Source organism: Phalaenopsis equestris, unplaced genomic scaffold (assembly GCF_001263595.1).
Source record: "Phalaenopsis equestris unplaced genomic scaffold, ASM126359v1 Scaffold000834, whole genome shotgun sequence".
Taxonomy (NCBI): Eukaryota; Viridiplantae; Streptophyta; class Magnoliopsida; order Asparagales; family Orchidaceae; genus Phalaenopsis; species Phalaenopsis equestris.
Window position 1 is genome coordinate 676,291 of NW_018165274.1, and position 27,043 is coordinate 703,333.

General features: G+C 34.7%; 1 protein-coding gene across 1 annotated transcript in view; it reads left to right on the forward strand.

Moving 5' to 3' along the window:
- The window catches only part of LOC110031497 (DNA mismatch repair protein MLH3-like), a 117,857-nt gene that overhangs the window by 36,193 nt on the left and 54,621 nt on the right, over positions 1-27,043 (forward strand). Inside the window, exons 5-11 of the mRNA XM_020734720.1 lie at positions 9,314-9,462; positions 9,538-9,595; positions 17,012-17,069; positions 17,204-17,296; positions 17,377-17,542; positions 17,630-17,645; positions 17,715-17,938. Of these exons, the coding sequence (XP_020590379.1) occupies positions 9,314-9,462; positions 9,538-9,595; positions 17,012-17,069; positions 17,204-17,296; positions 17,377-17,542; positions 17,630-17,645; positions 17,715-17,938 (764 nt within the window). The remainder of the gene's footprint in view (positions 1-9,313; positions 9,463-9,537; positions 9,596-17,011; positions 17,070-17,203; positions 17,297-17,376; positions 17,543-17,629; positions 17,646-17,714; positions 17,939-27,043) is intronic.

Consider the following 27,043-nt stretch of genomic DNA (forward strand, 5'->3'; position numbering starts at 1 on the left):
CAGGAATGCAGAGGATGGAAAAGTCAGTGATAAATACCCCTGCGAGAGCGAGCTATAGCAGGAGCACCACTCGATCTATTGGAAGGAGATCACCAACTCAGACGAGCTACATCCGAAGTACCAACTGCCTTTGGATACAACTGTAGAAGAGAAAACTGTATCGACAGAAATTACACCTCAAAACTGCAAATCTGGAACAAAGGAATCACATAAATACGGCCTAGAAACCTAGGATTGGACCCCCCTATGGAAAAGAGGCACCAAACCAATGTAGGAGGACCGGTCAACCCTCCCATATCTTGGCCGGTTTGGTCCAGACAAGGAATCGCAGGATCAGCTCCCGCGACTCTTTACGCCTGCCTCACTATAGCTACAGCATCACCAAGCTGTGTCAGTTTTTGGGACTTATTTACTTTCAGGGTCAAAATTGGATATATCTATCTTGGTTTTATCTTAAAAAAATACAAATTCTCCTATTTAAAATTCTATCATTTTATGATTGGGATCATAATACTTTTGTTGACTTTTCAGGGCAGCTTTCAATCTGTTTTAGATTTTTTTTGTCTTTTAAAGTAGTAGCTTTATCTATTTATCGTGGCACTGATAGCTGTCTGTTGACTTTCAACCAACTCAGCGGAGTCCTGTATTTTTTGTGTTATAATGCTTTATATGATGTCATCTTGATGCTAGATTGTTAGCTATTTTTATAAAAGAATTCTATCTCTGAAATGCGATATTCTCAGCTATCTTTAAAATCTAAAACATTGCTTGTCAGTAAATCTTCTAACACTTAAATATTTCTTTTTGGTTGACCATTAATCTGGGGATAAAATGCTGTGCTAAGATATAATTTAGTACCAAAATTTTCATGAATAGGTCTTTCTCTGGTTTGGATTTAAGTATGTTATATGCTTCCGACAAAAAATTTTTTAGGAACACTATGAAATTTGATAATTTTCTTTACAAATAGTATTGCTAATTTCTCTGCAAAATCAATCTAGGTATACATATTTAGTATGCTGATTTTGTTTATCTATTAATCACAGCCCAAACAATTTTTGACTAGATTCATTGCTATATTTTTTTTACTTTTGCTCTGGTATTGGCAGTGAGTGAATAATACACCACCGAGTTTCTGGTGTTCTGTTTTAACTACTTGAAATGCTTTATATTTGACTACATACTCTGTTGTATATATATTTTTTATCCCAGCTCATCAAAATAATGATTTTGAATTTTTTTATATTCTGTACTTCTTGGATGAATTGAATAACTTGAATTATGAGCCTTATATAGAATTTCTTGAATCAAGTTTGATTCTTTTGCTATCCATATATGCAAATTACTTCTAGTTTCACTCTGTTCACTAAGCCGACATCTCTTTTTGTATTTGCATGCGCTTGATCTATAGTCTCTGATATTTATTACTAGCTTTGTGTGCAACTTTGATTCTATTCTCAAGAGTAGATTGAACATTCATCTGATATAAATTGAGTGTGTTCTGATTATTGATTTTGGCTTTCTCTAATCATCTCTGCTTTTTGAGTTATCCAGTTTGCATGCTCATTAAATTTTTTGCTTAGTATATCGGCTATTATTTTGCCCTTTCAGGATAATATTGTATGTCAAAGTCATAATTCTTTATTAGCTTTAATTGTCTTCTATCCCTTAAATTCAAATTTTTTTGAGTGAATATATTTAAAACTTATGTGATCAGGGAAGATTTTTTATTTTACTTCATATAGATTAAAGTAAATACTATTGCAATTAATTTCAAATTATGTGATGGATAATTTCTTTATTGAGACTTAAATTATTTGGAAGCATGTGCAATCAATTTTTTATACAACCTAGAGCCTTCAGGGAAGCATCATTGTATATCTGAAATGATTTAATTACTGCTGGAACTGTGTTGTGAATACCAAACAGTACCAAACATTTCTCAAGTTGTAAGAAATTTTGCTCACATTTATCATTTCAATCAAATTTGATATCTTTTCTTGTCAGTCTAAATATTTGTAGTGCAATATGTGAAAATTCCCATACAAATTTTTTGTAGTAGCTTGTTAATTGCAAAAACTTTTGATCTCAATTACGATGTTCAGTCTCAATTACGCTGTTCAGTTTTGGCCATTCTAATATTGCTATCACTTTTTCAGTAGAGAATATCAAATAGTTTGTGCTCCCTCAATAAGCTCAAAACAATGCTCAAATGTGTGGCATGATTATCATTATTCTTATAGTAGAGATATATTATCAATACTATCATGAATTAATCAAGCTAAGATTTAAAAATTAAATTCATTATATTCATAAATCTTGTTCCGTACTTTGTAAATTTAAAAGACATAACAAGAAATTCATAATGCTCATACCTGATATCAAATGCTGTCTTCTCAACAACACTATATTTAACTCTGATTTGATGATACATAGCTCTCAAATTAATTAGTGAAATTATTGAAGCTCCTAGTTGATCAAATCATCAATTCTGAGAAGTTGATTTTTTTTTAACAACCACCTTATTTAACTCTGTTGTCAACACACATCATCTAACCATCATATTTCTTAACAAGCAGAATAGGGGCACTTCATAGGTTTGTATTTGGTCTGATGAAAACATTCTCAATCTGTTCTGATAATTGAACTTTCAATTCTTGTAATTCTTTATTGGCCATACGGTAAGGTCTTTTCATAATCGGTGCAGTTTCTAGTTGAATATCATTCATAAGCTTTACTCTCTTTGTTGGAAAACCAACAAGTGCTTTAGGAAAGATATCAACAAGTTTATTCACAACAAGAATAGCTTTTATATCATCAATTATATTGTCGAAAACTTCTAATCTTTCCTAAAATAATAATTCACCGGTAATTATGCATTTTTCCACCATAACTAAATGATCAGAGATGATATCACTTCTTTTTCACATTAGAAGTTGCCTGACTTATTCTTGGGCAAGTCAAATTTAAGTCTTGTGTTTCAACATTAAATAGTGATATGGTATTTTATCAACTAGTTCATTCTTAAAATCACCTGAACTTTAATTAAAAGTAGCAAGTTCAAATCAGATTTGAAAGTTTTATCAGCTATTATAATATCAACAAAACATGAAGCTTTAGCTAACAGATAATCACTATATGGTAATTTATTACTGTCACCAGGAGTAGAATAAATTGGTTCTAGATGTAATTTATCATAACATCTTAGATATAAAATAATGTGCTGCGCCAAAATAAAAATAACACTTTAGCAGAGATATAAAATAATGATCATACCTGTCACCACTTTAAAGGATTCTTTAACCTCCTAAGATGTTAGAGCAAAAAGGCTCATACCATCTCACATTTTTTTCAGATGTTATTTATTTATTTTTCAATGTTGATTTTTTCAATATATGCTTTACATTTTTGTGTTGCTTTGGTTTCTGGATAACCATCAATTCTTTGCCTTGCTGAAAATTTTTAGAACAATATCTCTTGGTATGACTTGAATCACCGCAGAGAGAATATCTTTCAAACTTTAGTAAACAATTTCATAAATGTTATTTTCCACAAGTGGCACAGGTTGATACGAACTGTTAACTTCTGTGCTGGTGCTGTTACTATCTATGAATAATTTTTTGCTTTTTAAATATATTATTATTAATATTTAATGCTCTCTTCTTGTAAGCAATCTCCATTTATGTCTCAGCCTCTTCATTTTGTCCTTCATTAGTCTAGCACTTTCCATGAAAAGCAAAATTTTTAGTATGCATAGGAATCAAAGGTGATCTCAGCTGATATCTCTCAATCCTCTAAAAAATCTACAATGCTTTTCATTTGGCATACTAATAAGTTTACGAGCATATCTCAATAAGGATATAAATTCTGCTTCATACTGGATCACTATCCTTGCCTCTTGAGTCAGATTCACAAAACTTTTTGGCATTGCCTGCCTTGTATAAAGATGGACATATTAATATTTGACAACTTGCTTGAACTCATCCCAGGTAATTTGCACATCAGGCCTTCTTTCAAACTATACTAGGTATTGGCCTCTTCACTAACACTCTGCCTCACCTTCGAGTATAAATATGACAAGAGAAACCTTAATATCGCTAGGATAATTCATCCAATTTAGAATATTTTCAATTATGATAATCTATAATCCTCAGTAAGCTCTGACATCTACTTCTTTAAATTGAGGTGGCTTCAAACTTTAAAATTGCTTCAATTATTTATCTATTTTCACATTAATGCTAGTTTAATCACTATTAGTTGAAACTATAGGCATGGTCGGCGCTACTACTAGTGTCATTAGTAGGTAGTGCTGATGCTACAAAAGATTGCATCTTTCCCATCATCTGAATCATTATTTTCATCTTCTATAGTTGTATCATACTTTTTGATTTCATAGCAATAGGATCCGGTGCTATTGGCTAATTCTCAGCTTTTAAGGGGCTATTTATTTGGCTCAAAGTGAGATACAATGTAAAAAGTTTGCAGAGTACACTGATTATAATGTATTTGAAATACTTTTAGAGTTGTACAATTTACTCTAAAATAAACGTAGGACTCTATATTTTTTATTTAGTTTAAAATAGATTGAAAATAATATATTTTAAAAAATATTTTTTTTGTCCAATTGTGTCGAAGGGCTGGCAAGCGGTCGACAGCGGACAATTAACAGCGGTGGAATGCCGGCCGATGGTTGACAACTGCGGTAGCGGCAGACAAATACTGCTGGCCGTGGTGACGAACATTTGCTCACGGCGAATCAGTGGGAGGCTGCGGCAGATTGTCGGCAGCATTGTGTAGGCTGGGGGTGGCAGCTTGCCGATAACATTATTCAGTGTAACTCAAATTCGGCCAAATTGGCTGAATGCTAAATTCAGGCAAAATGAACTAAGGTGTGAACTTAAAATTCTTCTATACTTTACATTGTATTTGTAATTCTTTATACCAAACAAATTATGTTCTAAAATCTCTATAAAAGAATTGCAGTACAATGCAAATCCTCCTATTAAGTAGTGCAATATTTTCAAGCTTTTCAATTGCTCTTTTTGGTTGTGTTGATTGATTAAATGCTTTAGGCACACTCTTAGCTATATTATCTACAATTTATTATGTCATAAAATACATATTCACTTATTCATAATAATGCATTTTTATGATATAAGCATATGATGTAGGGTTTGGGGTATACTTCACCACTCAATTAGAAAGATTACTGTCACCCATGCTCTGCAACAATCATATCATATTCTATTTTGTTGCATTATTAACAAATCTAATTAATTTTCCACAATTAGTTCTCAAAATTTAACAGCTTTGATACCAATTTATGCAAGACATAATTTAAGTCGGTATAATTTAGCACATATATTTATAACACTTATTATGTCATTCTATTTGTTAAACTAGAGTAGATAATAAACTCAATCACCTAAATATAACCAAATTAACACATTGTTATAATTCACAGATATCTAATAAAATCAATCAGTCAGAAGTATTCTAAAATATATCATTTACATGTATCTACAGAGTATTGAAAACACATTGAAATTCTTAACAAAAAGTATAAACTTCATCTGATGCCTTACGACAAAGTTCTCCATTTTATAATAGCTGTACAATAAGATATGTTAAATGAATGTGACACTAAGGTGCTGTTTGACAGAAAAATGAGATTTAAGTCATTAGGATTTAGTAAATCTCATAAATTCGAATTTACTAAATGTTGAATGGGTTAAATCCCAAAAACTGTCTGGCAATGAAATTTCGTAAATCCTGTAAATTCCCTAAAGCTGTTTGGGAAGTTCTTCCTACATCCAGGTAAATCTCAATAGCTCTATTCCGTAAATTCCGTAAATCAACCAATTCATGGGATTTAGTAAATCCAAGATTTACGGCTGAAATCTGCGAAATTTGGATTTATCAAATATGTGGATTTATTTTGTCCAAAATGACCGTCTGGCAAGATTTGACCTACATCTATGTTAAATCATACTTTGAATTCATTACCAAACAACCCCTAACTTAGGGGGTGTTTGGTAGGACAATTTTAACGGGATTTCAGTAAGGATTTAATGTAAATCCACAAAACACCATAAATAAGTGAGACGAATTTACCGTTAAGTTAAAACCAATTTTTTTGCTTGTTTCATTTATTAAATTTGGATTTAGTAAATCTACTTATTAGTTGGATTTAAGGGATTTAGCTTGGGAAAAAATATTGCAAATAAATTTATTCCAAAAGCATCAAATGGATTTAATTAGATTTAATTTTAATTGGACCAAAAATTATTTTTGATTTAATAATATTTAGATTTGATAAATCCAAATTTACTAAATCCTATTTAACTTAAATCTGACTTGCACCCAAACTCCCCCTTAGACCTTCCTCTTGTTTCTGAGTGCCTCACGTTTGCCCAGGCTTGCGACCAACTTTGTTGCGAATATGCTTTGCTTTGTCGCTAATTCCTCTGCATGACATCAACGATCTTACGTGTCAACGATCTTACGTGCGACACTGCTCATGTTTTCCTCCATCGAGCCACTTGTATGTATGAGCCGTAGGATTGCTGCTCGATTTGGTTTGCTCCACAACATTGATTGATTTGCCACTGTCATGATTTGCCAGTCCTCTCTCTCATCTCCTCTTTAAAGAAATTAACCTTAGGCTCTGTTTGACGCAGCTTCAACTTCACAGCTTTTGTTATAGTTTCTTAGCTTTTTTTGCTGCAGCTGCGCTGCCCAGGAAGCTGCTGCGGGGAAGCTGGCTGTCTGTTTGGTGCAGCTGCTGTGTTTTTGGAAAAATGACCATTTTGCCCTTGTTTGGTAAAACTGTTTAAAATAAGGCAGTAGCAGTGAAATTTTTTTAACTTCGTAAATAAAATTTTTTATGTAATGAATTAGTGAAACTTGAAAGTGTTAAATAAGTAATAAATGTATTTGTTTGCTAATTTTAAAAGTTATGAATATCAAACTTTGATGATCAAACACATATAGTTTAATTTTTCAAGGATTATGAACATGTAAACGCAAACGTTGCTAAAAAATTTAGACTGCGAATTAAAGTACCCATTTATGTTATATATTACAAAGGAATTCATCTTTTAAATAAAAGAATTCATCTTTTACATAAAAAAAGATTTCAAGTAAGTACATCACTACTGTTTAGTCCAAACTTCAATGATAACTGTCCAGAATTACATAAACACATTTCAAGTAACCGATAGTAAAAGGAGGGCAAAAAAAATTCTAAAATTGTTACAATGACAATTAACAAGATAATTATATTATTTTTAACATTTGCATGGTGTAGCTCCAGTGCCAGACTTTCCTCAAGTGATGTTCTCCATTGTAGATCAAGGTCATCTGAGAATCAATCGAACCGTCTGCCCAACGGGAGAACTTGCATTGTTCGGCGATGCTCCGTGGGCAGGTATAGAACTTCCTCCCGTCGTCTTGTGGCTGAAGTGACGTCAGCAGTGAGGGTTGGAGGCCACAATGACAGTGTTTGTTGCGATGTCCCGAAAATCCGTGAGCTCATCTTCTCTTGAATGCAACAAAAGTGGAAGTTCATATTTATGTCAAAATATAATCAGCTCCAATTTATGTGGTATGCATGTATGTGCTCCTGTTTCAGCTCGCATATATATACCATAGATTACAAACGGCATAAAAAACTTTATATGGGGCATATAATACCCAGCAGTTTGGCAAATCAGCCTTGCCCCAAAGAAAAAATAAAAAAAAATTGCATACTTCAATTAATATATGGGGCATTTACATATATACCACTACAATATAATTACATACATACTTCAATTGTGTAATTTCTGTCAACAACCAATGAAAATGAAGCATTTGCAATATGAAAACCAAGCATACGTATAATTTCACCTACATTTCAGAATGCCAGTTAATGTTTCTAAGAACCAATTAATGCTTCCAAGTTTTCAGACCAAATGCTAGTGTATAGTAATTGCATTTGAAAATTTCACAATATCTAATAATGAATGCTAGTTAATGCTTCCAAGCTTTCAGAGAACTCTTTAAACAACCCACATTGAATGCCTTGTATAGCCATTGCATGTGAAGAAAGTAGATTTCATTGGTAATGGCAACAATGGTTGCTTAAAAATTTAAGCCATTCTAAAGTGCCAAATCATCACCAAAGGAAACATAGCCATAGTTATTTGAGATTATCACCACTTGCTTCATAGAAATGCACATCAAACCATAAAGGAACAATCAAAAGGGGTTGAAAATAAATTGGGACATTTGCATCAAACCCACCCAATTCATATATTATAAAGCTTCAGCTTTATATCCACATAAAAAGCTTCATCTACATTGCAGCTATAAAAAGGTTCATCTTCAACTTCAGCTTTGTATCCTGCTTTATATCCACATAAAAAGCTTCACCTAAACCCACATAAAAAGCTTCAGCTTTAAATCCTGCTCGATAATATAAAAATTGCAACCATACAGGTACATCTACATTGCAACCATACAGGTATTCACATAAAATATTATTTCTATCTTTTTATGAATAGTACCTAGTTTTGAAGGCATTCAAATCTTAAGAGTTATTTGAAGTAATTGCTGCCATTATTTGTATGACATAAATAATATGAATAGCATGCAATTGAAGGAGTAGTCTGGTTAAAAACCTGAACTGATCAGCTAAAAGGTCGTAATTATTATAATTATTTTTGAAGTTTTTCAATTTTTTGCCATTGCTGCCAGTACGTTGTGAGGTCTTTCATTATTTGTTTGTTTGGGTGTGGGTTGAGATCTTCTTGTCTACTTTTAGTTCGATTACAGCTTACCTTAAAACCAATCTTCTCACCGGTTGAACTTTAAACCATGAAGTACTGTAATGTTTCGCTACTCTCCTTGTGTTGAAAGAAATCATTATGAGTAATGAAACCGAATGTGGATCTACGCTCTTTGCCCTCTTTGCTCTTTATACCAGCTCTTTTTCTTGATGCCAGGATTGAATTTGCTTTAATACATGTACCAATTCTTTAATGGTCGATATAGGAATTATTTAGTGAATTTTCAAATCTCTTAAAATAATGAGCTAGATGTATTCATTTGCTTGAGTATCTTTTTGCTGTTTCTTGTAAGTGAATGGTTTGAAATTCTTGTTTGGTTGATTAATGAATGGTGATAATGTTCTTTCCTTTTGTCCATGTGATTATGGTGTGCCCAGAGTCCATTATGAGTGTAGCAAAATAAGTGTTTCTACGTCTTTATGATTATGCTATCCAATAAGTGGTATTCCATCAATGTTTAGACTCTTGTTTGACATGAGCAGCTTCATCAAAGGCCCTTCTTGTGGCAGACGCTGGTACAGAGGGCCTTGGCTTTAGAGGAGAGGCCCTATCTTCCATTTCCGATGTTTCTTTATTAGAAATTAGGTCTAAAGCTCGGGGAAAGCCAAATGCATATTGTAAGATCATAAAGGTATAGCTGTTAATATACTTTCTTTTGATGATAATTAGGACAATTATTTCTCTGATGTTTTACTAAACATGACAGAGTTCAAAGTGCTTATTTTTTGGAATCGATGACCAGAGGGATGATGTTGGTACTACTGGTAACGTTCTCTTTCGCTCTTTCTTTATCATATCAGAATATGACATCAGGATAGGTATAATTGGAAGAATTGCTAAATATTCTATGACCTGGAACTGTAAACTTGCTTGGCCAATTTACCTTAAGTGGTTTCGTCAAGGGATTGAATGGTCTTACCATCCAAGCTAGAAAGTTTCAGTCTTGTGGAGATTGATGTTCTATAATTTTTGTGTCATGTAACGAAATTCCTTTGTCATGAAATTATAGATTTCTGTTTGTTTTTATTTGGCTATGTGCTGAAATTACATTCTGTTAGATAAGCGATTATTTGTTTGGTTTAGTGATGAAATTGCATTAGGCTGCACATTATGCTAACTTCAGGCATTCTTCTCTTGATGACTCGTTGCCCATTTATCATAAGATTCAAGTGCCGCAGTGTTTGTTTCATAAGAGCTTGCGTTAGCCTTCATTTATTATTGGCTGTTTAAAGGGGCACAAAATCTCAATTACGAGATTGTAAGAACAGTCATTGAAGGGCACAAAAACTTGAGACGAGCCAAATGGAAATGAATGTCTGATAATTTTTTAAGAACTGAGCATTAGTGTCCTTATCCATGTTCTCATGGTTGGGGATAGGGTATAAATCAATAGGCCAAGGTTCGGCTCAGAATTTGAACACAATAAAGGATGCATCATGAGGACTTATGAGGAAACCACCATCCTAATGCTACTCTCACCTAACTAACATCGGCTAGATGTAAGGGATATAATTTATTTATTATTTATTTTTTTTGCAGAAGCTCAGAGGCAATTTTATTAATTAAGGTAAAAAGTACAAAAGGCTTGATGATTGGGTCCGACTAACAACCAAAATAAGTACAATACACAGTCCTAAGGTCTCAAACATCAGGTGTACAACACACTAAAAAAATGATCTCCAAAAAGGTGCCATGCATACCCCAAAAATATAAAACTCTAAAAGAAACAAATCCAGTTAAATCTTGACAACAGAATGATACCATAATGTGATTAGGGTCAATCCACTGTGCAGGTTAGTATCCTGACAGTATCTCCTTCACTTAAACTTCAAGTCAAAACAGCTCATAACCAAAAAACTATCTCTCAATCTGCAGATAGAAGCACAAACCACGACAGATAGAAAATATAGCAACACAGAGAATTCATTAACTTTAGGAGCAGGGAAAAGAAATTCAGCTTAAATAAGACATTGATAGACCCATAGTAGAGCAGCCCCCATAGTTGAAATAGTACTATGAAATAGCAGGAAAGAAATATAGCAGCATTAAGAAACTAGGAAATAGCAGTCAAGGATAGAAAACTATCTTGATAGAACATTTGACTTCCACATGATTTTGCAGCCCTGATAAATTAAATAATGCACAGTGAAACCACATATGCAACACCAAATAAATTCAAGAGGTGTGACAAAAAAATCAAATCAACAACAGCAAATCCAAACAGAAAGCCAGCCGACACGAAATCAGAGAAAATAAAGTGTAAGATAATTGCATATAATTTCCATTTTCTGTTTCAGTTTAGTAGCCCATCCAACCAATTGTCCCAACTGACATGAAAACAACTCCATCATTGTCAAAAGTGCTACCAGATCAACAAGAAAGACGAGGCAACATCACTAAACAGGATCCCAAATCCAAACAAAAAACTAGCAAACACAAATCAGAGAAAATTAAATGTGATGATACTGCAGTTATAACTATCATTAAGTTCATCACATCCAACTTTCCCAACAGTCATCAAACAACCCCATTGATGTCTGACACGGATGTCCTGCACAAGGTCAGCATTCTACACCACCAAATAGAAAACGAAAGGTAATGACAGAGTAGCATGATCGATACAATATAAAAACCCCTTCCTAGTATATAACAAATAAAATAGAATGTGCAACAAACTATTGGAAATAAAATCCCATCCCAATGAGGAGCAATAATTGATAACACCAAATTCTCAAAAATGAAATCATAAAACAATGAGCAACACCCAAGCCACAACGTGTGTTGGCATTCCTCAAAAAAAAAAAAACGTCAAAGTCTGATATAAGGGGCATCCAACAGATCCCCAACAACCAATGTGAGCAAGGTTCCAAAAGGTTTCCTTCCCACAAGAATTTCATAATATTAGCACCAAAACTGGTCCGCCAATTGGCTGGTCTATTCCCTCTCTGTGAATAAATTTCCAGGAAATGATTATGCGGGACGTAACAGACATGATTTTTTTGAAATAATGTACTATGTTCCAAGGTGCCCCCCTTATGCCTTGTAATATTTCAACCAAAGCACTAGAGTCCATCTCAACTTGCATAGAGGACCATTTGGCACAACTAGCTAGTAAAACTGCCATATACACAACCCTAACTTCAATTACCAGAGGATGAGAAATAATACATGGAGAATAGAAGTATAATAAACATCTACTCTGCTCATCCCTAGCAATGCCACCAATGCCAGCGACACCAATATCCAACTGCCATCAACATTGAATTTTATCCAGTTAGCCTGGTGGGACCAGCCCGCTTACCAAAGTAGGGGGTTGCTTACCTCTTCTCCTAACCCCATTAACATGCTATTAATACCCAAACCAGCCAGCTTATTGGTATAAGCCAATGTATTATCATATATAACAACATATAAAACAACAAATAATAAAAGCTGAGATTTGTAAAAAATGACGCTTCCTCCCCTCAGGATTGCAAAAATTACAACTTCATATATGTCCCTTGAAGGAAATGTTGTATTAAGGCATAGAAGTTACCCCATTTTTTCACACATCTAAAGAGATAGGGCCAGAAAAAAAAAGATGGTCCACCGATTCTTTCTCATTTTTACATAAAGGGCACTGAGATTTGAGCCTCAAACCTTTGATTTTAAGAATATCTTCACAAAGGATTACACCATGGAAGAGTCTCCAAGCAAAGAAAGACAGATGTAGATAATGCCCAACTCCATATACCCTCACCCCAATCAATTTTTTGAAAATGATGTAATGTGAAATAAAGAGTTTTGGTTATGGAACCTTTAGGAACCATTTTGAGCATAAGAGTGTCTTTTTAGTAAGATCAAAGGGGATAGTGGAAATATAATGAGCATTTTCAGCCCCAACAAGATCAATAAAAAAGTAAGTTCCAAACACCATTAGTCCAAACATCCGAGACAATATCACTTTATGATGCACATCCTCCACTTGATCAAGTTTCTCCTGATACCAACGGTCTTATTTTTACTTATGTAATACTTGGTTTTTACATGGAGCTAGTTTGATATACAAGTGTTTGACACAGACTAAAAAAGTTTGTGAGTCAATTTAATTTTTGCATAAGCTCAATTACAAGGACTTAATAAATTCCATTTGTGTCACGACCCGACTTGGAGCTTGGAACTAACCGAGATAGGATCAAACTATTAGACCATGAAAATAATTTTTTTTTATAACTTTTCTATCACTAAAAAAGTTTATGTCAGTTAAATTGAAAGAATCACTAAATAATGCAAATTTAATTAACAAATTAGAAGTTTACTTTTTCTTTTGTTGATCTCGCCTTCTGAACACATTTTGTCCTCCTGAATTCATCTTAATTCAAAAACTTAAACCTGAAATATATTAAACAATATGATGAGTTTTCCTAGATAACTCAGTGGAGTAATCAAATTTGGACTACAGTACTCGAAAGAATAGAAGACAATATGCATGCTGATTTTTCATATTTCATTATTGATAATCATATAATAAACTAATGCACGTATTCGTGACATTTGCTCAATGATAATACTATTAAATTCCTTACACATTAATTTTTTACTTTATTATTTAAAGTTTAATCCTTAACTTTACTTTTATTTCATGTTCTTAACTCTTACATTACTCTTATATTTATCTCAGTAGCATCATCAACCATAACTTAACATATCTTTGACCAATATTATCCCATCAACACAATGGTTCGTGATCTAAATTATATGAATTTCTGAGGTGGAAATGTGCCTACTCACCCTTGATCGATACTCTTCCATTAGTACAACGGTTAGTGATCTAAAATTCACAATTGTTTGAGGTAGTATAATGCATACTCATCTTTGGCCAATACTCTCCCGTTAGCACAACTGTCAGTGAAATTTCATAATTTTCTTAGATGGTAAGATAAACATCTAGGCCCACGAGTACATTAGTGTCCCCAACCAGTACCATAATGGGGTGAACTCCTCTTAACATGCTCTACAAACTTTTGTATATACACTCATTTTACTTTTCTAGCATGCATTACTTTCTTATGTGACACCTTGTCATCATTTATTTATGAATAAATGCTTGCTTAGTAGAATAAGAAAGGGAAAAAATAATCTAATTTTATAAGTAAATTATTATGCAACTCTTTATGCATGACAATTTTGTAAATGTTATATAATAAATGCATTTCTACTAGGATCTAAGTGTCATGCAACATATCGATATATGCGCTTCTATTGGAATCCAAAATGTTATTCAATAATCCTAATAACTTTATAGGAAAAATTATTATGCATCTATTTAACATGCATATTTTTTTATTTAATAATATGAAGAATCCCTCATAGATTAAATCTCACTGGAATGGAGTATAAATGAAATCAAGCATGAAAATTACTGAAAAAGTCAAAGCCTTTCACCTTTCTACTCATATCAATTTTCCAACACAAAAACTTGAACTTGCCAAAATCAGATTGCATTTAATATAACCTATTATTTAGATTTGTCAATCTTAATTTAAAGCGACAATTTATAATTTAAATGGGAAACCCTAACCTGATTATTGTTGTTAATCCTTCTTGTTCTTGGATCCCAATATTTTTCACCTCAAAATTTTGATACTGTTAAGAAATAAAACTTATTTTAATACTTAGATCATTATTTATTTGATTATAATTAATTTTCAATTAAACACTTCTCTTTTATGCCGCAATTGCATCTTTTCGCTTCAATCTTAAATATTCCTTAATCTAAATTTTTCTGTTTAATAAAAACTTATTATTAACATTTAATATCGTTTAAATTAATTCATTTATCTAAAAAAAGATACAACACATTAAATATTCTATCCTTTACTTTCTCATACTTGTGTGAAATCAACAATTAAAATCTCCAAATCTTACAAAGCAAAAGTTCTTCGATCTATCACATTTTATCATCAAATAATAATCCACTATTAATAATTTCTAAAATTGCTTATAACATCTTTTTATTAATTATATAATAATCCTAACATAATTACTATATAAAAATTAAAGAAAATAAGGAATACCTTGTAAGAGCTCTCAATTTGGTCCTCCCCCGCAAGTGAGCATTCTCTATATCTCTTTTGCTTGAACATGTCTGCGAGTTTCACTAGATTCGTTGTTGCGGGTCGTCCCATGTCCAAGCGGATGCAGAAACGCGACCTGCACGCAGTAGTTCCTATGACCGAAAACACGCATCTCACATGTTTGTATCGATTGAACCAATTCAAGTTTACTTTGTTCTGAGGAGTTGGCCGATCCTCTCGGGTAACTCATAGTTATCCATTTATTATATGTTTGCTTTCATGAGGGTCCAGGGTTTGTTTTTCGTGTGCTGCCGATGTCTCTTCTTTTCTTCTAGAGTTTTATGCTAAGATTTTGGTGGTGATTCGACTGGCATTTTTCCACATAATGCCAAGAAAGATGTGTATGAGTAACTCGTACAAAACTGAGGAAAAATTTTCCAACTCGTTCACTTTAATAAAATGTTTACGTACTTAGCTTTTTGTTAATGCAAGTTTCTTTTTTTGGCAATGCAAGGCCTTCTTCGCTACCTTTCTCGGTAGAAAGGAGGAAAAGAAATTTCGCGTCTTATCGTTATTTAGGGAGAGTCAGAAAGATTATTTGTTTATTTAATAAAATTCCCTCTGAGGTTGTCTAAAAAAACGGCAAGTTAGAAAGAGAGTAGAGATTGATTGAGAAGGAAAGAATGGTTTCTCTCTTTGTTTTGAGAGAGAAAGTGAGAGAGTGAGGTATAGGTGGAAAGAAAGTGTGATTTCTCTCTTTGTGTGAAGAGGTAAAGTGAGAATGAGGTGGAAAGATGAGGGAAGTTGATTTCTCTTTACTTAGAGAGAGAAAGTGAGAGACAAGTGGGCATTTAGTTGTAGGGAGAGAGAGGAGAGGGGGCATAATTGTAGAGAGAGGAGTGAAAGAATGAGTTTCTCTGTTCAAAGACTGGTCGGAAGATAGAATGAGGTGGATAGGAAAAGAGATCGGTGGATTAAACTAGCCAGAGGAGGAGCTATAACAGGGAGCCAACATGCTGCTGGTTAGTTTGATGGGTTGGATAACTAGGTGATTGGAGGTCGCATGTTGGAGTGGTTGAAGGAGTTATGACATTAGTTGGGAGGCTTGTGCTGCTAAAAAATAGAGAGAAACATTGAACAACGAGTTTGTTGCTTGTAGATGTTGTGAGAGAAGGCAATGTCGGCGAGTAATCTAAAGAGAAGGAGTGGAAGTCTTCAGGTTAGGGGGAGTCACGTGAGATATATGATATGCGTGATACTTAGATTATTATTATTATTATTATTGATTGTGATTGAGGCATTCGGCTCCGATTTGTGCTATATCACGTCTGCAGGCCGACATGTTGATCAGATTTTCATTTAGTGGTCAAGTTGTTTTTAGAGTTTTGGATGCATAACATAATCTGTTTTAAGAACAAATATTTGCTATTTCTGACTGCTCTGGTGGTTATTCATAACCGCAATGCGCAATATCTCTAGTTCCACGCTCTGAATTCATCAGTGTAGTCTATTTTGTGTACTAGCCATCTTTCGAATGATTCCTTATTGGTTTTTTGGCCATTCTCATTTGGAGATGTGCTATCATCTACTTTATGTAGAAGTAATGTTTTGAGCAATTATAGGTAGGTTTTTTGCCTTTCTTATCAGGAGATGCGCCACCCAATGCTAAAACCCATCTTTGTCAATTGTGGTGTTGGAGTTATCAGTGAAGCATTTTTTGCGGAATGAATCATCATTATTTGACTTTGCTTTGCACGGTGTTTTGATCTCAATTTGCATGATATTGAGATTGGTGTTTGTCATTCTATCATCAATTTTTTATTCGATCATGTCACCCTGTTTAGCAGGATCGGAGTTAAACATTGGTTTTTTTTTTGCCAATGTTGCATTTGCTTAATGCTGCTTGGTTTCAGAATATCGCAGAGGATATTTGTTGCAAAATTTTGCTTCCTGTTGATGTACTTGTTACAACTGTGGTGAAGAGTTACGCGACATAGTGTTGCCAAATAAGCGCTTAGGCTAGTCTTAGCATCCATTAGCTTTCCGTTTCTATTGGCCCATTCAAAAATTCTACTGATTGTTTTGATTAACTTATTTTAAAAAATTCTTGCTTTTTTCTTGCAGTAATAGTTCGAGATTTATTTTATAATCAACCAATTCGGAGGAAATCAATGCAATCTAGGTTTCTTTCTACAATGTTTTTCCATCCTTTTCCATTCAAAGAATTTACATAATTTGCCACATTACATTTATTTGTTTGATGAAGCTCATCTATATGTGGAATGACACTTGCTCTGTCGATTTTCTATCTTGAAGCCTTAGAAAGGTGCTGCATTCTGTGAAGAAATATGTCTTTAGGATAGCACTTGTGCATCCACATGTGTCATTCAAGGTTATTGAAATTGAGGGGTGAGTTTTTAATGTAAGAACATACACCGGTTTACTCTCTTTTTGAATTGTGTAATTTCAGTTATATTTTGTTAGTGCAGCGAACAGAAACTCCTTTGCACAATTCCTAGCTTGTCTTCTTTGCCTTTGGTGACTGATGGTTTTGGAAATGAGGTTTCTAGTTCACTCCGAGAAATTGTTTTCTCTGACGGAGAACTTTCACTTTCTGGGTACATATCAGGGCCAATAGGTGCATTCTCGACAAAGGTATTTATAATGTTTTCGTTGATGAAAACATACCTATGCAGGATATTCTTGTTTATCAGTTCATTCTGTTTATTATTTGTTTTGTAGGTATTCCAATATATCTGTATCCTATTTTGCTTTACGTTTAATCATTTTTCTTTAAGCTTCAATATTTTTTCCTTTACGGATTCAGATATCAATGCAAGGTTCATTTCCAAAGGTCCAATCCATAATTTGATTAATAGCCTTGCTGCAAGTTTTCAGTCCGCGACCGCTAAGTTGAGGGTTGCCTCTGAAAATCACTGCAGGAAGAGACAAAAAACTCAAGAATATCCGGCATATTTGCTTAATCTTTGCTGCCCTTTGTCAAGCTATGTTCTAAGTTTTGAGCCTTCAAAGACGGTAGTTGAATTCAAGGTTCTATCCCATGGATACTTTTTTATCATCCTGCATCTATTATCCTTTTGATATTCTTACGTGAATGCATTTTATGTTTTTGTTATCTTTATCATGAAGAAGGATTTAATGAGTTTTCTGGGTTGTGATTTTTTCGTCTTTTAAGCCCTCTTATTTCTTACAAATACTGTTTGTCTATTTTTTTTTATGTGAATGATTTGTTTGACAAGTTCTTTTTTCACAGTATAAGCTATCAAGTTAGAATGTGAGACATGAATGATGTATTACAATTTACAGATGCTATTGCAGCTTTCTGTGGTATTCTCATGAGGTAATACAAATTTAGATCTCCAAATTAAGTCCGTGGTGAAGAGTTTTTTTAGCAGTTGTAAATTCTCCTATGGAGTTTACGTGAGAAGTCTCCTTATTTTATCAGGATACAGAATCCTTCTATGGCTATTTTTGTTTTGCAGTATGGTTTACAATATCTTTTGGTTATTTGTGCGTGTTATCTTTTATTTTTTATTTTTGGTATCCTGATGCTAGTAAATTTGCTTCAAAAAACATAAGAAATAGTAATTTTGGGATTCGAAAGTCCTCTTCAGACTAAAATAATCTATTTAGGTAATATTAGGTTGATTTTGTAGCAGGTAAATTTCATACTTGATAAGGGATTGCATATAGATTTTTCTCTTTTGCAATGAATTTATGACTTGTTTGGAGTGTTCCTTAGGCGCATTCTTTCGGTTAATTACTGATGTTGATCATAGGCAAGGCCCTTCAATTAATGCTAATCTATATACTGTTATGATGTATGATTTTAGTAGAAACTATTGGAATTGAATGAAGGAATATGGCACTATTGGATGATGCGGGTGCGGGAGTTTTCCGCACGGATGCGGGAAACAAGCCGGCCGGATGAACCGACTGGCACAGGGGAACCGGTCTAGACACGACAGGAGTCGAGCTGTATTTACTTCCTTTCTAGTGTCCCATTCGATCGAGCGCCACTGCCGCCGGCCTTCTCTCTATCCTTCCTTTTCGTGATTTATTTGAGAGAGTCATTTTGGTTAGTTTTTCTGTGTTCTTTTCAGATTTCTTTGTGGAGCTGTTCTTCCTGTTCTAGGGCTGTATTCGAGAAGGTGGCGGTGCTCTGGTTGTATCCTTCTCCCAGGCGGTGATGTATCTTACTGTATCCTCCTCCCTACCCCTTCTCCTTCCATTGGCCGCCGTCCATTTCACTACCATCTTCACTGACTTGCCGCCCCTTTTCCGCCCCTGCCTTTTTGTTCAACCTTTCCAATCCGCATTCCAACAACTTATTCACTTCTAACCTGCTACTGGCCTTTCTGTCCAACCATCCTAACCGGCCCTTGTATCCTACCAAGCCCGCCTACAACAATTTTCCTTGCTCTGACTCACCTTGCAATCACCCAACACCTTTCACCACCCTTATCTGCAATTTTACCTACCACTCCAATTTCCCAAACCCCTAAACCAGCCATCAACTACCCTTCCAACATTTCTGACAGCCCCGTACTCCTCCTTTTCCCTTGACGCTTTGTCGACGCCACCATTGCTTCCAGATCCTTACTTCCGGTCCTTGCCGAAGAGTTGATTTGGTGTTGTAGTTCCCCTTTTCATTTGTGTCGCGTTATAATCCAATTTCAATATTAATAAAAGTTTATTTTTTTTTCGTTGATTCTCTAACTAGTTCCAGTATTATTTGGTATCAGAGCTAGCCAAACCCTATTCCTATCCTAGGGTTTTCTAGTGTTCACCTTTCCTATTCTAAATTTTTCATTTTCATGCTCAACCACCACTTTTGATTTCCCCAAACCCTATCTACACCAAAAATTTCTTTCATATTCTTAAATCCTAGCCGTGCCATCACGAAGATACATACTTGATGTAATAACTAAAATTTTAATAAAAGATAAAAGAATACTAAAAAAAAAGAAAAAAAGAAAAAGATGCTGACGGTTTGAGGAGACGCATCCCTTCAGTTATAACTTATCTGTCACTCCCTTATTCGAACAAATCAAAGCACAACGACCAAGGAATATTAATGGAAGCCGCATAGGAGAAGGAAGGAGGATTAAGTTGCGGTTACTGTACAACTTTGTGCTCTAGTCGGGAAGGAGGAAGGAGAGGGAGGAGGCGACATGAGAGACTTATTTGGAACGAGCCTCAACCGAAGTCATGTCTTCTTTGTGAGAGAAGCCAAAGTAGCGCAAGGAAGACCTTGCGTGCCACTGTAGGGCTGTTGAGCCTTGTGAAGGAGAGGAAATAACCTTCAACACTGTGCTTGCGTAGCAGAGGAAGGGAAGTCTGCTTTGAGTCAAGACCGAAGGTGAAGAGGAAGAATAGCGAACTTATTGTGGCTTTATTCACGTACAGGAAGAAGAAGAGAAGGGGAGTCGAAGTTGGCGAGGTGATCCTTGCTTTGTCGTGTGCATTGGAAGGAGGGGGTTGCACATGTACTTTGCTGTGGTAAGACGGGACCGAAGAAACTCACGTGATCGAGCCGAGGAAAGTAGGAAGGGGCAAGCTTCGTGCGTGAGCTAGGGCAAAGGCAAGTTATATAAGATATATATAATATTTTTTTAGTAAGTTAATTAATATGTTATTATATATATAATTTTTTTGTGTGTGTGTTTAAATGCGAGATAAAAAAATTGATTAGAATCTTAATATCAAATTCGAACAAGCAGTTGGAGCGTGGGAGTTAGGAGGAGGATCGATCCGAGCAACTTATAAGGTAAATATTACTGGTATATTGTTATTGGAACAAATAGAATAACTATTCAAAATAATATTATTAAATATTTTTTATGTAATCAGAAGGGTGTAGAAGACTGATAAATTTTCAAATTTTGAGGAAGACTAAGAACTTTATTGTCAATAGAGATTAGAGTTTTTAATCATTCTTATATCTTTAAATAAGCCAGCCACATTTAGGTTTTTCCATTAAAACAAAGTTCTTATAAGCATATGCACATTTTATTGGTTTAGGTGTTAGGAAGTGAGGAGAAGTAATAAACTTTTTCAGTAGTCTTTGAAGTCAAGGTGAGTAATTATTTTTTATATGTATTAAATTTAAACTTTGTTAAATGAAGAATTTCTTTAATGTTTTAGGCAAATATTTTATGTTTGTATGCTTGTTGTAGCTTAAGAATGAAATGAGATGAAAGAGGAAAGGGAAAGATTACTTAATGTTTTTAAAAGGATGTAATTTAAATGAAATGAAATGAAAGTTAAATGTTGAAGTCATACATGATTACCCTAGATGGTACTAACATGAGATGTAATGTACTTGTGCACATTAAAAGAAATGACAAATTTGCTCATTCGGGTGCAATTTGAGGTTACCTTCGGGTACATTTTTGAGGGTGTCTTCAGGCACATTTGTGGGTGCCTTCGGCCAAATTTTAATGATACCTTTGGGTGTGACGTTAATCCAACGATGACTATTAAAGAATTAAAAAAAATGATAATACTTAAAGTAAAATGGGAATATATAGCTTTAAAGTTTTAGTGAAATTAACTCCATTTTATGTTGGTCATTCATGCATAACATAACATAGATTAGCATATCATATAAATTTAATGCATATTAGATTATAATTACTCTCTAAGTTTTACTTACAGTTGAAGTTAATGTTCTCTTTCAGGAGAAAAAAGTTTTAGGTTGATACGTTTAATAGGAGATATTTTGTTTACCAGGGAGGATCACTACTGCTAGGTATATTTGTTATGATGATAATTTGTTATTATTATTTCTTTCAGATATTGATATATTATTTTGTACTGGCTTTAGATGTTATTTTGGATGTTTTAGAATTTATTGCATTTTGTAGATTAGTGATTTTTTTATATATTGGAAGTCGTTGAAAAATTTTGTAGATAGTTAGTTGGATGTTAATACCATTCTACTGTAGTACACTCCTTAGTTAATTCTAAGCACCGGGCTGGGTCGTGACAATAATGGTATTAGAGAATATAGATTTGATCTTGATCTAGAAGAGCCATTAGGATGATTTCTTTAATTCTTAAGTAATGTCGATAAAGAATTCAATTCTATCTAATTATAATCTCTTTTATGCTGAGATAATGACTACAATAACACAGTTGATTAAGAGCTCTCAGACTTTGGCCAGTTCCAGTAGAGGAGGTCAGATGGTGAAGCAGAGAGATGGTGGCATAGACAGCTGTAGGAGAAATTTGGGGATAGAACCAGTGCCATGATTCAGTGGAGAGAGTTCTTGAATATCTTTAGAGACCAGTTTTTACCACTGTCCGCCTGGAGATAAATGCGGGATAAGTTTATCAGATTTGTACAGGGTGATCGCTCTATTATGCAGTATGAAGTTGAATTCACCATGCTTTCTAGATATCCACCTTAGTTGATCCCTTATGCAGAGGACAAGTGCCACCAATTTTTTTATGGGCTCAGGGATGTGATTAGACAGCTATTGATTCCTCTTGGAATCAATGATTACTCTGTTTTGGTGGAGAGAGCTAAGAGGATTGAACTGGATCCGGAGACTACTTAGAGGAGGGAGATTCATTAGGGAAGATAGTCCTTTCAATCAGTTGGTACAAGTGTTTAGAAGGCTAGATCCATCAACTTTAGCACCCAGTATGAAGTAAATAGGTATGACAGGTGTGGAAGCTCACAAAATGGTGAGTGTCTTTCTGGATTGAACACATGCTTTTGGTGCCACTTGCCAGTACACATGGAGAACCAATTGCTCTAAATTGGGTCAGACGGCTCCAACAGATTCCAAGAGCAGTGATTCACCACCTAGAGGATCACCACCTAGGAGCTATGGTAGACCGAGGGCAGTTGAATCTTTATGGTCAGTGCCAAATGCTGGTCAGACTCAGCAGAATGTTCAGCCCAGAGTATAATGCATTATCGCAGAAGGAAGCTAAGGACTCTCATGATGTCATCACAATTATGTTTATTTTTTAATAATTTTAACTAGTTGACTTTAAGCATCATATGATTCTTGTCTTGTCGTACATAAGAAAAGGGTTTGAATTTATTAATAAGCTAACTTTAAATGTCTAATGCAATGATTTTAAATGATAGATATTATATATCTTCAGAGTAGACCGATATGAGTGCTATTTGATTCAGGAGCTTCACATTCTTTTATAGCTGATGAACAGACTAAAGTGCTGCAATTGATTGTTATTTTAATGCCCGTGATACTATCAGTGAGAATGCCAAGTGGTCTTTTTATGGAAGTTGCTCAATTAGGTGAGGTGGAACTTATGACGATTTCAGGCGATTTCAGGCATGTATTAGATGTTTGAAAATTGTCATTATTGACTGGAATAAGAAGATTGTCAAAATAAATATATCTGGGAAGACAAGTTAAATTTTATGGTGATAGAGAACTGACATCTATGATAATTATTTGTATGAAAGCTTGCAAATTGTTGAATTATGGAAGTTAGGGTTTTCTTGCTTAGGTGACAACTACTTCTAAGAAATTGAAGTCTTTGGTTGATATTCTAAGAGAATATCCATAGATGTTTCTAGATGATTTACCAGGGCTATCTCTAGTATGAGAGATTGATTTCACTATTCAGCTCTTACCAGGTTCCGAGCCTGTATCCAAGGCACCCTACAGAATGACAGTTAATGAGTTGTAGGAGCTGAAAAAGCAACCACATGAGTTACTAGATAAGGGATTCATTAGGCCTAGTACATCACCTTGGGGTGCTCCAGTCTTATTCATGAAAAAGGATGGGAGCTTCAGGACGTGTATTGATTATATGGAGTTGAATAAGCTCACAGTTAAAAATAAATATCCACTTCCGAGGATTGACGACTTGTTTGATCAGTTGGAAGGGGCTTCAATATTTTCAAAGATTGATCTGAGTTCAGACTATCGTCAGTAAAGGATTGAAGAATAAGAAACAGAGACCACTTTGAGGACCAGATATATGCACTATGAATTTGTTGTGATGCCGTTTGAATTGACAAATGCTCCAACAATTTTCATGGATCTGATTAATAGGGTCTTCAGACGATTTCTAGATATTTTTCTGATCATATTTATGGATGATGTTTTGGTGTGTTCAAGGGACGAAGTTCGTCTATGCTACAAGTTTGGAAGGATAATACACTTTATGGTAAATTTTGTAACTGTGAATTTATGCTAAAAAATCTGGCTTTTTTTAGGCACATTATTAGTGAAGATGGCATATCTGTTGATCGAAATAAGGTTAAGACGATTGCAGATCGGCCAAGACCTACTACTGTTACTGAGGTCATGATTTTGCTAGGTCTGATTGGTTATTACATGAGATTTGTTGAGGGGTTTTGACAGATTAATATGCCACTATCAAGGTTGACTCAGAGGGCGGTGAAGTTTGATTGATCTGATCGTTGCGAGAAAGTTTTTCAAAAGCTGAAAACTTGCTTAATATCAGCTTTAGTTTTGGCCATTCCTTCAGGTTTTGATGGGTTTCAAATTTTCAGTGATGCATCTTTGAGGGGTTTGGGTTGTGTATTGATACAACATAGTAGGGTCATTGCTTATGCTTTACGACAATTGAAGAATCATGAAAGGGAGTATCCTTCATATGACTTGGAGCCTGCTGCAGTTGTTTTTGCACTCAAGATCTTGAAGCATTATCTGTATGGAGTAAGGTGTGAAGTTGTCACTTACCACCAGAGTTTGAAATAAATTTTCACTCAGAAAGAGTTAAACCTGAAGCAAAGGAGATGCTTGAATTTTTTTAAAGATTATGATATAGATATTCAGGATTATCCAGGAAAGGCAAATATTGTTGCAAATGCGTTGAGTAGAAAAGCTTATGGTAATTTGAATTATTTATTTACTCAGCAAGTACCCGTTAATTAAAGATCTCGAGAGGCTAAGGCTGACTATAGTTGATTATTGTGATGATAATATGGTTCAGTTATATCAGTTGACAATGCAGCCAACTCTAAAGAGCAGAATTGGAGATTCTTTAGCCAGAAATAACAATATTTAGAAAGTTCTGAAGTAGGTTCAGGCAGACAATTTAGAGAGATGTGACAAATCATGATGGTCTATTAAGGCATAAAGACATGGTTTATGTTCCAGATTTTGATGATCTGAAGAAGGAAATTTTGGAGGAAGCACATTTATCTGGTTATACTATTCACTTAGGGAGCTATAAAATGTATCAAGATCTCAAAGAAGCATTTTACTAGCCAGAATTGAAGAGAAGTGTGACAAAATTTGTGGCCAAGTGTATTTCATGGTAGCTAGTGAAGGTAGAGCATAAATTTCTTGTAGGTTAGTTGCAGCCTTTACCGATTCCAGAGTGGAAATGGGAGGAGATTACGATGCCATATGGTTTATTGTAGATCGACTGACTAAATCTGCTCATTTCCTACCTATTAGACTGAAATATCCAGTTGAGAAGCTAGCCATACTATATGTGGATCAAATTATGAGATTTCATGTCATGTAGTGCCAAAGTCTATAATTTTTGTCAGAGATGACATGTTTACTTCCAGACTGTGGAAAAATGTTTAGGAAGCTTTGGGCACTCAAGTGACTTTCACCACATTATTTTACCCTTAGACAGATAGTCAGAGTGAACTATTCAGACCTTGGAGGATCTACTAAGATTATGTGTCATTGACTTTGGTAGATGTTGGGAATCACATATACCCTTAGTAGAGTTTGCCTATAATAATAATAATTACCAGACTAACATTGGAATGTCTCCATATGAGTATTTTATGGAAGAAAATGCAGGACACCTCTATTTTGGGCTGGCACAGCTGAAAGAAAGATCATTGGAGCTAATTTAGTTGATGATGCTGCGGAGAAGATTAGACTGATCAGAGACAGACTAAGGGCGCTATAAGTCATTTAGAGGAAATACTTTGAGTTTGAAGTTGGAGAGTTTGTTTTCATCAAGGTCAGTCCATTGAAGTGTATGCAATGTTTTGGGAAGACAAGAAAGTTGTAGCCCAGATTTATCAGTCCATTTGAGATTGTGGAGAGGATTGCGAAGTTGGCTTACAGATTGACTTTATTTGCTCATATGCAGGGATTGCATAATGTTTTTCACATTTTTTCACTGAGAAAGTATATAACAAACGAAGCAAGTTGGGTGATGACAGACTCTGTTGACATTTAACTTGATTTGACTTATATTGAGGAGCTTGGAAGCATTCTGGATTATGATGTGAAGAAACTGCCGAACAGAGAGACCCCTTTTGTGAAGATTTTATGGAAGCACAGGTCTAAGAATGCTGCTACTTTGGAGAAGGTCTCTGAGATGCAAGAAAAATATCCAAAACTTTTCTCTATATTTATTTTCATGATTATTTTTTAAATTTCGAGGGGAGATTGTAATAACTAAAATCTTATTGAAAGATAAAAGAATATTTAAAAAAAAAGAAAAGGATGCTGACATTTTTAAGGAGATGCATCCCTTCATTTATAACAAATATGTCGCATCCCTCATTCGAATAAATCAAAGCATAACGAGCGAGAAAGAGTAATGAAAGCCACATATGAGAAAGGAAAAGGAAGAAGTTGTGGTTATTGTACAACTTCGTGCCTTAGCCAGGAAGGAGGAAGGAGGAAGGAGAGAGAAGAGGCGGCGTCAAAGACCTACTTGGAATGAGCCGTTACCAAAGTCATGTCGTCTTCGCGAGAGAAGCGGAAGTAGCACAACGTAGTAGCAAACCTTGCGTGCCACTGGCTATTTAGCTATGTGAAGGAGGAGAGGATATGAACTTCGACATTGTGTTCACACAACAAAGGAAGGGGAGTCTGCTTTAAGTTAAGACTGAAGGTGAAGAGGAAGATGAGTCGAACTTCTTGCGGCTTTGTTCCCGTACAGGAAGTAGAAGAGAAGGGAGCCAAAGTAGGCAAGACGACCCTTTCTTTGTCGTGTGCATAAGGAAGGGGTTGCGCCTGTACTTTGCTGGGGTGAGATGAGACCGAAAAAACTTACGCAATCTAGTCGAGGAAAGTAGGAAGTGGTATGCTTCGTGCGTAAGCTAGGGCAGATGCAAGTTATATAAGGTGTTTAATATTTTTTTTACGAGTTAATTAATCTATTATATATATATATATAAATAAATAAATAAATAAA